At 51.2% G+C, this 13,141-nt stretch overlaps 1 protein-coding gene across 1 annotated transcript; it reads right to left on the bottom strand.

Moving 5' to 3' along the window:
• Nucleotides 1-668: 668 nt before the first annotated feature.
• On the bottom strand, nucleotides 669-13,091 carry Asb10 (ankyrin repeat and SOCS box containing 10). Its single transcript, XM_045159948.1, is given in 6 exon segments — nucleotides 669-854; nucleotides 1,515-1,628; nucleotides 7,275-7,794; nucleotides 12,341-12,608; nucleotides 12,777-13,058; nucleotides 13,061-13,091. Coding segments are annotated over 6 exon segments (1,401 nt in total).
• Nucleotides 13,092-13,141: the final 50 nt, after the last annotated feature.

The raw sequence follows: 13,141 nt of genomic DNA, 5'->3' as shown, positions 1-13,141 counted from the left end.
TCTAGAGACTTATTCTTTTATTTTTATTTATTTATTTATTAGAGAGAGGGAGGGAGGGAGAGAGACAGACAGAGAGAGAGAGAGAGAGAGAGAGAGAGAGAGAGAGAGAGAATGGGCATACCAGGGTCTCTGGACACAGCAAACAAACTCCAGACACATGCACCACCTTGTGCATCTCAAGCTTCACAGGCAAGTGCCTTAACCACTAGCCATCTCTCTAGCCCTTCTTCTCTCTCTATCTTTATGTATTTATTAGAGAGAAGGAGGGGGAGAGAGAGGGAGAGAGAGAGGGAGAGGGAATGGGAAGATTTTTAATGTACATATGAGATTTGCATGGACTGCAGGGAGGTCTCAAGGGGATGGTGCCACTTATTCTCTTGTCATCAGACTTCATGTGGCTGCTGATCTGTCTTCTGTCTGCCTTGGAGGCCGTCGGGCCTTCTGCTGGCCAGACCACCTGGGCTAAGTGGGTGCAGAGATGTGCCTCTTGCAAGTTCAGGTGCCCACTTTCACTTTCAAGCTTTCTCAAGGCCATGCCCATCTGGGAGGAGAGGCTTGGCTTCCAGACCTCCAGGGCAGCTGGTTCAGGCCCTGTCTGCCCAGCCCTCTCTTGCCTCCTCATTCCCTGTCTTCCAGCTCTGTAGCTGTCTCCGGAGCCCAGGACCCGCCTAGTAAAGCACATCCTCGAAGTCAAGCTGCAGGTATCGGCGCAGACGGGGCGGTAGGGGAAGCTGAGGCAGCGCGCGGGGCAGGCAGCCCTCCAGGTGGGCGCGCAGCGCGCAGCGGCTCAGGTGCTGCAGGGAGCGGGGCTGCCTTGCCAGGGCGAAGAGGGATGAGTAGAAACGCTGGTGCCTCTGCGGGCAGAAGGAGCGACTCAGCAGGGGCAACCTGGGGCAGGTGGACCTAGTCTCCTCACCGAAGCAAGCTGGTGACTGCTGGGGTGAATACAGGAGCCCCAGAATCTTTTAAAATTCACTCTGGGGCTGGAGAGATAGCTTAGTGGTTAAGGCACTTGCCTGTGAAGCCTAAGGATTCAGGTTCGATTCTCCAGATCACACGTAAGCCAGATGCACAAGGTGGTGCATGTGTCTGGAGTTCTTTTGCAGTGGCTAGAGGCCCTGGTGTGCCCATTCTCTCTCTCACTGCCTCCTTCTCTCTCATAAATAAATAAAATAAAAATAAATCTTAAAAAAAACCTAATTCCAAAGCCAGCATGGTGGCGCATGCCTTTAATCCCAGTACACGGGAGGCAGAGGTAAGAGGATCACCGTGAGTTCAAGGCCACCCTGAGACTACATACTGAATTTCAGGTCAGCCTGGGCTAGGGTGAGATCCTCCTTTGAAAAACCAAAAAAAAAGAAAAAAAGGAAAAAGAACACAAAAAAAACCCCTCACTCCGGGAATGCTCTTCTTCTGGGACATGAGTGGGTTTCTGGGAGATGTCCGTGGAAGACCGGTGAGGCGCCCTTGAGGGAATAGGAGTGTCTCATGTGCTTAGGGCCGTGGGATCTGACCTGCAGGACGTCGGGAGGCACCAAGCCCATGGCCTCCTCCGGCAGCTGCACCACGCTGTAGGTGTTCATCAGGACCTCGATGGTGCGTGGGGATGAGCTCCAGCGCTCCAGCACCTGGGGGGCGGGAGCAGAGGACACATCAGGTGGCCTGTCAGCCAGCCCCGTGGAGTGACCAGGTGACTCTCCGTTGTGGGCTGAGTTTTGCAATCCTTTAAGCATGTGGAGGTTCTAATCCAGGTGGTGGTTGTTTCATTGTTATTATTGCTGCAGGGTCTCATGTGACACAGCCTGGCCTTGAGCACACGTGTACCTGAGGATGGCCTTGAACATTTTTTTTTTTTTTTGAGAAAGAGAGAATTAGCACACCAGGGCCTCAGCCATAGATGGCAGAGTGCTCCCCTCACATTCATGAAGCCCTGAGTTCAATCCCCAGCACCACCTGAAACTAGGCTTGGTGGCACATACATGCCTGTAATCCCAGCACTTGGGAGGCAGAGGTAGGAGGATCGCCGTGAGTTCGAGGTCACCTTATCTCAAAAAAACAAAAAAAGTTCAAGGCCATCCTTGGCTATGTAAGTTTGAGATAGCCTGTGCTACTTGAGACCCTGTCTCAATAAGAACAACATGGGGCTGGGGAAATGGCTCAGCTGGTAAAGCGCGTACCATGCAGTCATGAGGACCCCAGTTTGGACCCCGGCAGACACGTGATTACTGGGCTTGTCGGGGCAGCACTTGCCTACAACCCCAGTGCTCAGGAGGCGGAGATAAGAGGGTCTCTGTACACTCTGGCTCCTTAGACTAGCTGAATTTATGAGCTCTGGGTTCAGTGAGAAAGCCTGTCTCAATAAATACAGTGGACAGCAATGGAGAAACATACCCAATGTGACCTATGGCCACCACATACGCATGCACATGTGTACACAAATACCCACACATGTGTGCTACACACATGTGCGTGCATGCGTGCGCGTGCGCGCGCGCACACACACACACACACACACACGACAAACATAAACAAAACACCTGACGGCAAAGCAAGGGCTACAGATAGATGCAGAAGGGTAGAGGAAGAGGACCGGAGTCCTAGGGGTGGCACAGGGAGTTTGGTTTGCGAAGGCTGGAGGAGCTGGGAGGGCGTTCAAGAAGGGACAGCCAAGCCGAGGCCCAAAGTGGGACTGTCCATGGCAGTGGGGGGAATGGGGTCGTGCTGGAGCCAGATGCATGTTTTCATTTCCACCAGGCAGGTGTTTACTGAGGGTCTGCTCTGTGCACTGAAGAGAGGCAAGGTTCTGTCAGTAGCGAGCACTGTCCCCGCTCACAGGTTGCTGAGCTAGGTGACTGAGCACGGCTGGGAAGAGCACTGTTGAAGACATTTTTAAATTTTATTTATTTATTTATTTGAGAGAGTGAGAGAGAGAAAGAGGCAGAGAGAGAGAGAGAGAGAGAGAGAGAGAGAGAGAGAGAGAGAGAATGTGTGCGCCAGGGGCTCTAGCCACTGCAAACAGACTCTAGATGCATGCACCACATTGTGCATCTGGCTTATGTGGGTCCTGGGGAATTGAACCGAGGTCCTTTGGCTTTACAGGCAAACTCTTTAACTACTAAGCCATCTAAGCCATCCCTCCAGCCCAGGAACACTGTTTTAGATGGTGGTAGCACGAAAATCAGACCTGAAGCAGGAGCATCACACACAGGTGCCCACCTGTGCCCGTGCTTCTTCCACTCCATCTCTTGCTGGGCTTCGAACCAGGCAGTGAAGCTAGCTAAGTGTGTCTCCCAGGCAGCATGTACACACAGCCTGCACCGACCCCCACCTGACCCACTGCTGGCTCACAACGTCCGGGGCCTGAGACGTCCCGCCTCCCAGGGGAGTGTTGGTGGGGAAGAGCTAAAAGCCAAGCCTTGTTAGGGCACAGAGGCTCCACTGCTTCCTTCCCTGCCTCTGGGCAGTGCTTACCAGAACTGCCTCAGCCCTGCGTGTCTGGGGACACGTCTCTACCTCTCAGAGTAAGAAATAAGAAAGTTACTTCTGCTGGGCGTGGTGGCGCACGTCTTTAATCCCAGCACTCGGGAGGCAGAGGTAGGAGGATTACTGTGAGTTCGAGGCCACTTTCAGACTACATAGTGAATTCCAGGTCAGCCAGGACCAGAGTAAGACCCTACCTCGAAAACCAAAAAGAAAAAGAGTTACTTTTCTCTTTCTCTCTCTCTCTTTCTTTCTTTCTTCCTTCCTTCCTTCCTTCCTTCCTTCCTTCCTTCCTTCCTTCCTTCCTTCCTTCCTTCCTTCCTTCCTTCCTTTCTTTCTTTCTCTCTTTCTCCTTCCTTCCTTTCCCTTTTTCTTTTTGAGGTAGTGTTTTGCCCTAGCCCAGGCTGACCTGGAATTCACTATGGAGTCTCAGGCTGGCCTCAAATTCATGGCGATCCTCCTACTTCGGCCTCCTGACTACTGGGATTCAAGGCGTGTGCCACCATGCCTGGCACCTACTTATTTTTCTTCCTCTTTCCAGGAGCTACTCATCCCACCTGCAGGAAGTCCAGCCCACCTTGCCCTCCCTGTTACCTCATGATTCCTGCCTGATAGCAAGTCTTTCCCCTTAGCGCACCAAGAGACATCGAGCACTGCTTAGAGTAGGTCCTGCTCAAATGCGTGGCGTGCGTAGGCCCGGTGTCTCACATTAACCCTGTGAAGCAGGAAACCATTGGTCCCTTATGTCACAGATGAGGAAACAGGCACACAGGGATCAAGCAATTTTCTAGCCTCTCTGACAGGCGGCATGCCCTCCAACAGTACCTGCCATGCGCCAGCCCTCACAGGTCCTCAGTATACCTTACAGCTCTCCACCTTTTTTTTTTTTCGAGGTGGGATCTCACTGTAGCTCAGGCTGACTTGGAATTCACTATGGAGTCTCAGGGTGGCCTTGAACTCATAGCAATCCTCCTACCTCTGCCTCCCAAGTGCTGGGATTAAAGGCGTGTGCCACCACGCCCAGCTTTTTTATATTTTATTTATTTACTTGAGGGAGAGAGATTGAGGAAGAGGCAGATAGAGAGGATGGGCACTCCAGGGCCTCCAGCCACTGCAAACAAACTCCAGATGCATGCGCTCCCTTGTGCATCTGGCTGATGTGGGTCCTGGGGAATTGAACCGGGGTCCCTAGGCTTCACAGGCAAATACCTTAACCGCTAAGCCATTTCCCCAGCCCTTTCCCTTTCTTTCTTTCTTTCTTTTTTTTTTTTTTTGGTTTTTTGAGGTAGGGTCTCACTCTTTCCCAGGCAGACCTGGAATTCACTATGGAGTCTCAGGGTGGCCTCGAACTCACGGTGATCCTCCTACCTCTGCCTCCCGAGTGCTGGAATTAAAGGTGTGCGCCACCACACCCGGCCCTTTCCCTTTCTTATTCATCGGAGGTGGTATGACATGCCAGGACCTTGGCAAAGAATTTCAGTGACTTGCTTGTAGCCACATGGACAAGTGTCAAAGTCAGACCCCGGTCCAGGTCTCCTCAGCACCAAGTCCTACGTGGCTGTACCTGGAGCGCTTCTGGGGTTGGCTGGTCACTCAAATGGGCCTCAGTGTCCATCCTGCAGGGATGCATGGATCCTAGCCAAGGCTAGAAGGTCTGTAGACCATGGGAAAAGGACAAGTGGGCCTTTTGCTTTGGTAACATTGGTTTTCTTTTCTTTTCTTCTTCTTCCCCCCCCCCAAGACAGTCAGAGTTGTAGCAAGACAATGGGGGAGGGTGGGCAGGTGTAGTGGGCAGGGAGTGGCGTCCTGGGATGGCTGTTGCCTGTGTCAAGTCCTCCTCCTGCCCCGCCTGGTGAGGAAATCATTAGCTGTCAGAGACACAGTCAGATTACGGGGAATTGCTCGTCTCCTAATTATCTGGTGTTAATAGGAGATTAATTAGTGTTAATTGTTGATTTTCTTGTATTTTCCCAAAGGGGAGACCAATCTGCCGAACTCTCAGGCTGTTTAATTATTTGGTCTTGCTTAGGAATCCAGACAGATGCTACTAGGCTAGTGAGCCAAGGGGAGAGAGAGGTGGGTACAGCAGAAGTGGCTCCAGGAGTGGGTGGGGCTGCGTTAGAGGGGGCCTGCCCGCAACCACCACCATTCCCAGAAGGCTAATGATATATCCTCTCCAAGAGTGGGTGGCATCATTCCAGGTCATGATATAATGCAGCCCCCTCCCTCAGGCCCAACCCAGGATGGGATAAAACCACCTTCTAGGGCACCCCAACCCAGCATCTCGAGCAGAACTCAGAGAAATGAATATCAGATCTAAACTACAAAAAGACAATGAAAGACATTTTCATAGGTACCAAGACAGTGACAGCTAGGCTGGGAGATGTGTCCTGCTAAACTTGCAGAAAGTGGAGTGTGTCTCTTTGCAAATGTTCCAGGGACGTGAGGCTTAAGCCTTGGGAAGCAGCCTTAAGCTCCGCCCTGGGGAGCCTCCCATTGCCAGCAGGGCTACTAAAATGCTGCTTTAAAATATTTATTTATTTATTTATTTTTATTTTAGAGTGAATGAGAGACACACAGAGAGAATTGGCACACCAGGGCCTCAGCCAACTGTAATCAAACTCCAGACACTGTGCTACCTTGCGCTTGCCTCACCTTTGTGCATCTGGCTTACGTTGGCTCTGGAGAGTTGAAAGTGGGTCCATAGACTTCACAGGCAAGTGCCTTCACCACTATGCCATCTATCTCTCCAGCCCTAGAATGCTATTTTTTGAAAATTATACACATGTACCAAGTGTATGTGTGTGTGTGTGTGTGTGTGCGTGCATGTGGAGGCCAGATGATGCCATTCCTGGAATGGCATCTACTTCCTTTGAAACGGTCTTTCATTTGTCTAGCGCTCACAAATTAGGCTACCCTGGCCAGTCAGGGGGTTCCAGGGTTCCTCCTGTCCTCTGCCTTCCCAGTGCTGAGATTACAGGCACACATCACCACGCCTGGCAGGTTTTCTTTACGTGGGTACTGGGAATCGAACCCACCTCCTTCTCTTTGCAAGACAAGCACTTTACTGACTGTGGTGGTTTGAATAGAATAGATGGCCCCCAATATATTCAGTTGTTTGTTTGTAGTTTGCATCTGTAGCCACCTGCTGGAGGCAATGTCACTGGGTGATCTTAAGGTGTGGTGGTGGGTTTCAGATTTCAATCTAAAGATATGCAAAGTGTGCCTAGCTGGAGTTCCTGAAATGTGCTGTGGCTTTTGGCTTTTGGCTTGTGCTTCTCCCCCCCCCCCCCCACTTGGACCTGTGAAGGCAGGCCAGCTTCTTCTGCCATTATGAAACTTCCCCTGGATCTGTAAGCTTCAATAAATCCCTTCCTCCATAACTGTGCCTGGTCTGGAAGTTCATCTCAGTGAACCTGAAGCTGTCTGCTACACTGACTGAGCCATCTCCCCAGCCCTCAGTGTTATTTTTCATTGACTCATGGCCTGAAACAGCCCCTTAAGCCCTCGTTGCTGTCTTTATCAGTCCTGGCTCTTCTGTCCTTCAGATGGGCCCCTTTTTAACCTGCCCCCACTCTCCTTGGGCCACCTTCATCACATGCATGTGCACATACATGTATGTTCATGCACATACATGCTCAAACACATAACATCCTATAGTCTCGTCCTGTTCATTAAGATTTTGCTTACTCCTTGAATAAGAGCCAGAACCCAGGCTGCACTGCACAGTGAGCTGACACTGGTCTGGGTCTCCTGGTCATCTTGGCCCTCTCAGCCTTCATCCCCGTGCCTACCTTGGGTAGGGCTCCTGGCCAGACTCTCACAGCGCCGTGGTTGAGTAGAGCTCGCACCACGTGCTCGGGGCTCTGGGCCAGGGCCGTAGCTGGGCCCTGCAGGGCGCAGTGCAGGGCTGTGTGTCCCCCATAGTCCATGGTGTTAGCGCTGACGCCACAAGACAGGAGCAGCTCCACAACGGACGAATGGCCTCGGCGACAGGCCAGGTGCAGGGGTCGCTGCTTGTCCCGGTTGGCGGCATCTGCGTCGGCCCCAGCGGCCAACAGCAAGCGGCACAGCTGCAAACAGCGGGCAGTGGTGGCCTCAGCCTCCTCAGAGGACTGGCAGCGCCAGTCACAGGCGACAAGCAGCGGTGTCCAGCCCTCAGCATTCTGGGCATTGGGACACGCGCCCCATCTTAGAAGCAGGTCAGCCAATTCCACATGGCCAAGTCGGGCAGCTATGTGCAAAGGGGTCTCCTCTTCATCCTCAGTCTGACTGTCCACTGTTGCCCCAAACTTCAGGAGAAGCTCCACACACCTGGTCAGGGTGAGATGTTGGTGGGGAGGAAAATGGGCAAGGACCCTGCAATCCTGTCTCTCTGAGCAAAGCCGACAAGACTGGGGCCCATGTGGCTCACGGTTTTGCAGCTGGCGTCCATCCTGCCAGGCACTGGCCTCCCTAGTTACTTGCTGCAGGACACACGGGAGTCTGTTTGCTTCTAGGAGGGTCTTCCCTGTATTTCATGGGGTTAGTCTGAAACTCAGACTCAAGGGAGCAGGGCGTGGACTTTTAATCCCAGCATTTGGGAGGCAGAGGTAGGAGGATCTCTGTGAGTTTGAGGCCACCCTGACACTACATAGTGAATTCTAGGTCAGCCTGGCCTAGAGTGAGACCTTACCTAAAAAACAAAACAAGAAACAGATTCAAAAAAGACTCAAGGTATCCTCTTGCCTCAGCCTCCCAAGTTCCTAAATGTTAGGATTACAAATACCAGCCATCACAGTGGTGTTTTTTTTTTTTGTTTTTTTTTTTTTTGGTTTTCTGGTCTCACTCTAGCTCAGGCTGACCTGGAATTAGTGTCAGGGTGGCCTCAAACTCACTGTGATCCTCCTATCTCTGCCTCCTGAGTACTGGGATTAAAGGTGTGCACCACTACACCCAGCTTTTTTTTTTTTTTTGGTATTTCAAGGTAGGGTCTCACTCTAGTTCAGGCTGACCTGGAATTCACTAGACTCAGGGTGGCCTCAAACTCACGGCGATTCTCTTACCTCTGCCTTTTAAGTGCTGGGATTAAAGATGTGTGCCACCATGCCCAGCTCACAGTGGCCTTTAAAAAAATTTATTTACAACCAAAGAGAGAAAGAGAGAATGAGAATAAGTATGTCAGGGCCTCTAGCTGCTGCAAATGAACTCCAGATGCATTAGACACTTTGTACACCTGCACAGTGGTCTTTTTAAAAAAAATTATGGGCTGGGTGTGGTGGGGCACACCTTTAATCCCAGCACTTGGGAGGCAGAGGTAGGAGAATTGCTGAGAGTTTGAGGCCACCCTGAGACTACATACTGAATTCCAGGCCAGCCTGGGCTAGAGCGCTACCCTACCTGGAGAAACAAAAAACAAAACAAAAAGAATTATGTATGTGAGACTGAGGAAATGATTAGCGGTTAAAAGTGCTTGTACAAGCCTGATGACTGAGTTCAGATCCTGAGAACCCACATAAAGCCAGATGCACATAGCATGCACTTCTGAAATGCCAGCACCCTGGCAGGAATGGGAGGCAGAGCCAAAAGCATCTTGAGGCTCACATGCCAGCTAGGCTGGCATTCACAAGGGGAGAGAGAGAAAGGGGGGGGGGGGAGAGACTGTTTTAAAATAAAGCGACGGTGAGGACCAGCACCTCAAGGTTGTCCTCTGACTCATACCCCCATACCATAGCACATGCGTGCCAAACACAGACACAGAAAAATACGCACATTTGTATATGTGTGTGCCTGTCATGTATGTGTCTTCATGTGTGGGTATATGTGAGTATGCATATATGTGTGTGTGTGTAGGCCAGAGGACAACCCCAGATATCTTCCTCAGAAATGCCATCCACTTTTTATTTAACTAATTATTTTAAAATATTTTCAGTTTATTTATTTATTCATTTGAGAGAAAGAAAGAGGCAGAGAGAGGAAGAGAGAGAGAGAGGGAAAGAGAGAGGAAGGGAGAGAGAGAATGGGCACGTCAGGGCCTCCAGCCACTGCAAACAAACTCCAGACACATGGGCCACATTATGCATAATCTGGTTTATGTGGATCCTAGGGAATTGAACCTAGGTCCTTTGGCTTTGCAGGCAAGCACCTTAACTGATAAGCCATCCCTCCAGCCCCTTATTTATTTATTTATTTTGAGAAAGTGAGAGACAGCATGGGCGCAGCAGAGCCCTCAGCCACTGTGTACAAACTTCAGACATGTGTGCCCCCTTGTGCCCATGTGCGACATTTCATGCTTGCATCACTGTGCGTCTGGCTATGTGGGACCTGGAGGTTCCAATATGAGTTCTTAGACTTCACAGGCAAGCACCTCAACCGCTGAGCCATCTCTCTAGCCCTCATTTTTAATTTTTTGATAGGTCCACTAGAAAACGTTCTCTCTCTCTCTCTCTCTGATTGCAGGTGTGCACCACCATGTCAGGCATTTTTTGTGAGTGCTAAGAATGTTAATTAGGTCCTTATGCTTCTAAGACAGGCACCTTATTGACTCCCCAACCCTGCAACTTTAAATTGCTCCTTTTGGATTTTCTTATATATATACATATATTATTTTAAATTTTTATTTATATTACATATATTATATTTTTTGAGAAAGAGGGAGAGACAGAGAGAGAGAATGGACATGCCAGGGCCTCCAGACTCTGCAAATGAACTCCAGATGCATGCGCCCCCTTGTGCATCTGACTTATGTGAGTCCTGGGGAATTGAGTCAGGATCCTTTGGCTTTGCAGGCAAACTCCTTAACCGCTAAGCCATCTCTTCAGCCCTCCTTTTGGATTTTCTAGTGGACCATGTTAATGAACTGTAATTTGATTAAGTCCATGGAATCCTCTAGAAGTAAATGAGGGTATCACGGAGGAGAAGGTTCACAGAAGGGAATCCCAAGTCTGCAGGAGTTCCCCCTTCCTAGCAGGCATGCAGCCTGAGGAGGTGGGGGCTTCTCCTGTGTGGAGTCAGCTCACGGGGGTCCCAAGGCTCCCTCGGCTGGCTCCCACAGTCACTGAAGACGGAAAAGTAACTGGCACCTAGGCCACAGTGGCTTAGGCCACTACAAAGGAATATTCCCACAATAAATAAAACATGAGCACATTCATACTCATCAGTTCCTGTGAGTCTGAGACATTCCTTCCTTCTTTTTGTGCAGGGACACTGGGCATGCTAACCAAGCACTCTGCACTGAACCACATGCAGGTCCTTGAACCCATGCTGCTGTTGTTTGGGTGGGTGGGGGCATTGAGCAAGCTCTCATGGTGTCTACGCTGGCCTCAAACTCACTGTGTACTTAACCTTGAACTCCTGATCCTCCTGTCTCCATCTCTCAGATATGTACTACATGCCTTACTCTTAAGTCCATTCTCTCTCTCTCTCTCTTTGCATGTGTACATGTGCATGGTACTCATGTATTTGTGTGTGCATGTTCATGTGTTGGCACACATGCGTGAGGGTGCACGTGTGTGTGTGTGTGTGTGTGTGTGCATGTGGAGGTCAGAGGTTGATGTCAAGTGTCTTTCTTGATCACTCTCCAGTCTTATTTACTGAGGCAGGGTCTCCCACTGAACCCACATTTCACTGGCTAGGCTAGTCTACCTAGCCAGCTTAGGATCATATGTCTCCACTTGCTGTGTGCTGGCATCAGAGACTGGCCATGATGCCCACTGGCATTTACATGGGTTCTGGGGACCTGAACTCTGGTCCTCACACTTGCACAGTCAGTGCTTTATCCATGGAGCCACCTCCGTAGCCCTGAAACTCAGTCTTGAGCACTTTTTTTTTTTTTTTGAGGTAGGGTTTCACTGCAGCTCAGGCTGACCTAGAATTCACTATGTAGTCTCAGGGTGGCCTTGAACTCATGGCGATCCTCCCATCTCTGCCTCCTGAGTGCTGGGATTGAAGATGTCTGCCACCATACTTGGCTTTGAGCACATTTATGATATGGGAACTAGGCCCTGCTACTGGGAACTGGCTGGGATCTCTGTCCTGTGTAGGCTGTTGGATTACAGGACAGCAAGCTCCCTGGGGACAGGCCATGGCTTAGCTACTGCTGAACTTACTAGCACAGGATCTGGATCAATGGATTAGCTCAGTAAACAGAAAATTATGACCAGAGAGATGGCTTAGTGGTCAAGGCACTTGCATGTGAAGCCTGAGAACTCAGGTTAGACTCCCCAGGACCCACGTAAGCAAGCCAGATGCACAAGGTGACGCATAGGTCTGGAGTTTGTTTGTAGTGGCTAGAGGCCATGGCACACCTATTCTCTCTCTATCTGCTTCTTTCTCTGTCTCTCTTTCCCTCTTTCTCTCAAGCAAAAAAAAAAAAAATGCATAAAAAGAAAGCAGAAAATTAAATCTCTATGGCCATACCATCTCTCCATTCTTAGGCTAGAGAACGTTCTCCATGCAGGCCATAAGCTTGGGTCCCTGCCCCAGCCCTCCACTACTAGCAAAAGAAACATGAAACTGTTCCAAGGGCTTAGTGGTTAAGGCGCTTGCCAGAGAAACTTAAGGACCCAGGTGCGATTCCCGAGGACCCACCTAAGCTAGATGCACAAGGGGCGTATGCGTCTGGAGTTCATTTGCAGTGGCTAGAGGCCCTGATGCACCCATTCTCTCTCTTCCTCTCATTCTCTCTCTCTCAAATAAATAATTTTAAAAAAGAAAAAGAAAAAGAAAACCGTTCCAAATCCAGGCCACTGCAAAGTTCCTGGGGCCAGTTCCTGGTTTGGGGAGTAACTGTGTCCAAATTTGACCTGACCCCCTCCATTCTTCCTGAACATCTCCTTGTCTCCTGAGAGTGGGCCCGGGGTTAGGGTGAGAGGTCACTCACTCAAGGGTGCCAGCCCCCCGGCAGAGATGTAAGGGACGTTTCCCATCCTGGTCAGGGATGTTGGGGTCTGCTCCTGCCACCAGCAGCACATGGACACAGGCGGCGTGACCTGCGGCACAGGCCTCATGCAGGGCGGTGCGGCCCCCCGGGGCACTGTTGGGCCTTGCCCGTCGCCTCAGCAGCAGCCGCAGAACTTCTGTGTGACCCCGGCTGGCCGCCACGTGCAGGGGAGTGGTCAGCTCCTCCTCATAGGTCAGAGACCAGAGTCCTAGGGAAAGCAGGACAGGAGCCTCAGATCTGGAGGAATGGCCAAGAGCTTGCCAGCCAAAGAGGTGAGGTGGGCAGAGGCCGGTTGAGAGAGCCCAGAGCTTGGCCTGCAGCCCCCCCTCCTGCTTCAACCCCCCTCCTCTGCCACCCCGAAGTCCCTGGTCTGTACTCAGAGCACGGATGTTGAAGCGGAAGTCTCTCCACCGCTCTGGGTCGCTGGTATCAAAGACGGTATCAGGAGCTAAGGCAGGGCTGGAGTCAGCGAGGACGCGGGAGACAGAGCCCACGTCCCCAGCCAGTGTGGCCTGCCAGAGGGCAAGGGCAGGTCCTGAAGCTGTGCGGGTGACAATGGGTCCCGGGCCAGACTGAGGGCACTCCTCAGACCCTCTCTGGGGCTTCTCCACCAGCCTGGCACAGAGGGTGTGTCTGTCACCCGTGGGCTCCCCCGTCCCCTGCATTCCTCTGGAGACCAGCTCATGAGCATGTATGTGGTCAGTAGGCAGTGTGGGAAGGGGGCAAGAGAGAGAGAGAGGA

The sequence above is a fragment of the Jaculus jaculus genome, chromosome 10 (assembly GCF_020740685.1).
Source record: "Jaculus jaculus isolate mJacJac1 chromosome 10, mJacJac1.mat.Y.cur, whole genome shotgun sequence".
NCBI classification, from domain to species: Eukaryota; Metazoa; Chordata; class Mammalia; order Rodentia; family Dipodidae; genus Jaculus; species Jaculus jaculus.
This window is presented reverse-complemented; position numbering and strand designations above follow the sequence as displayed.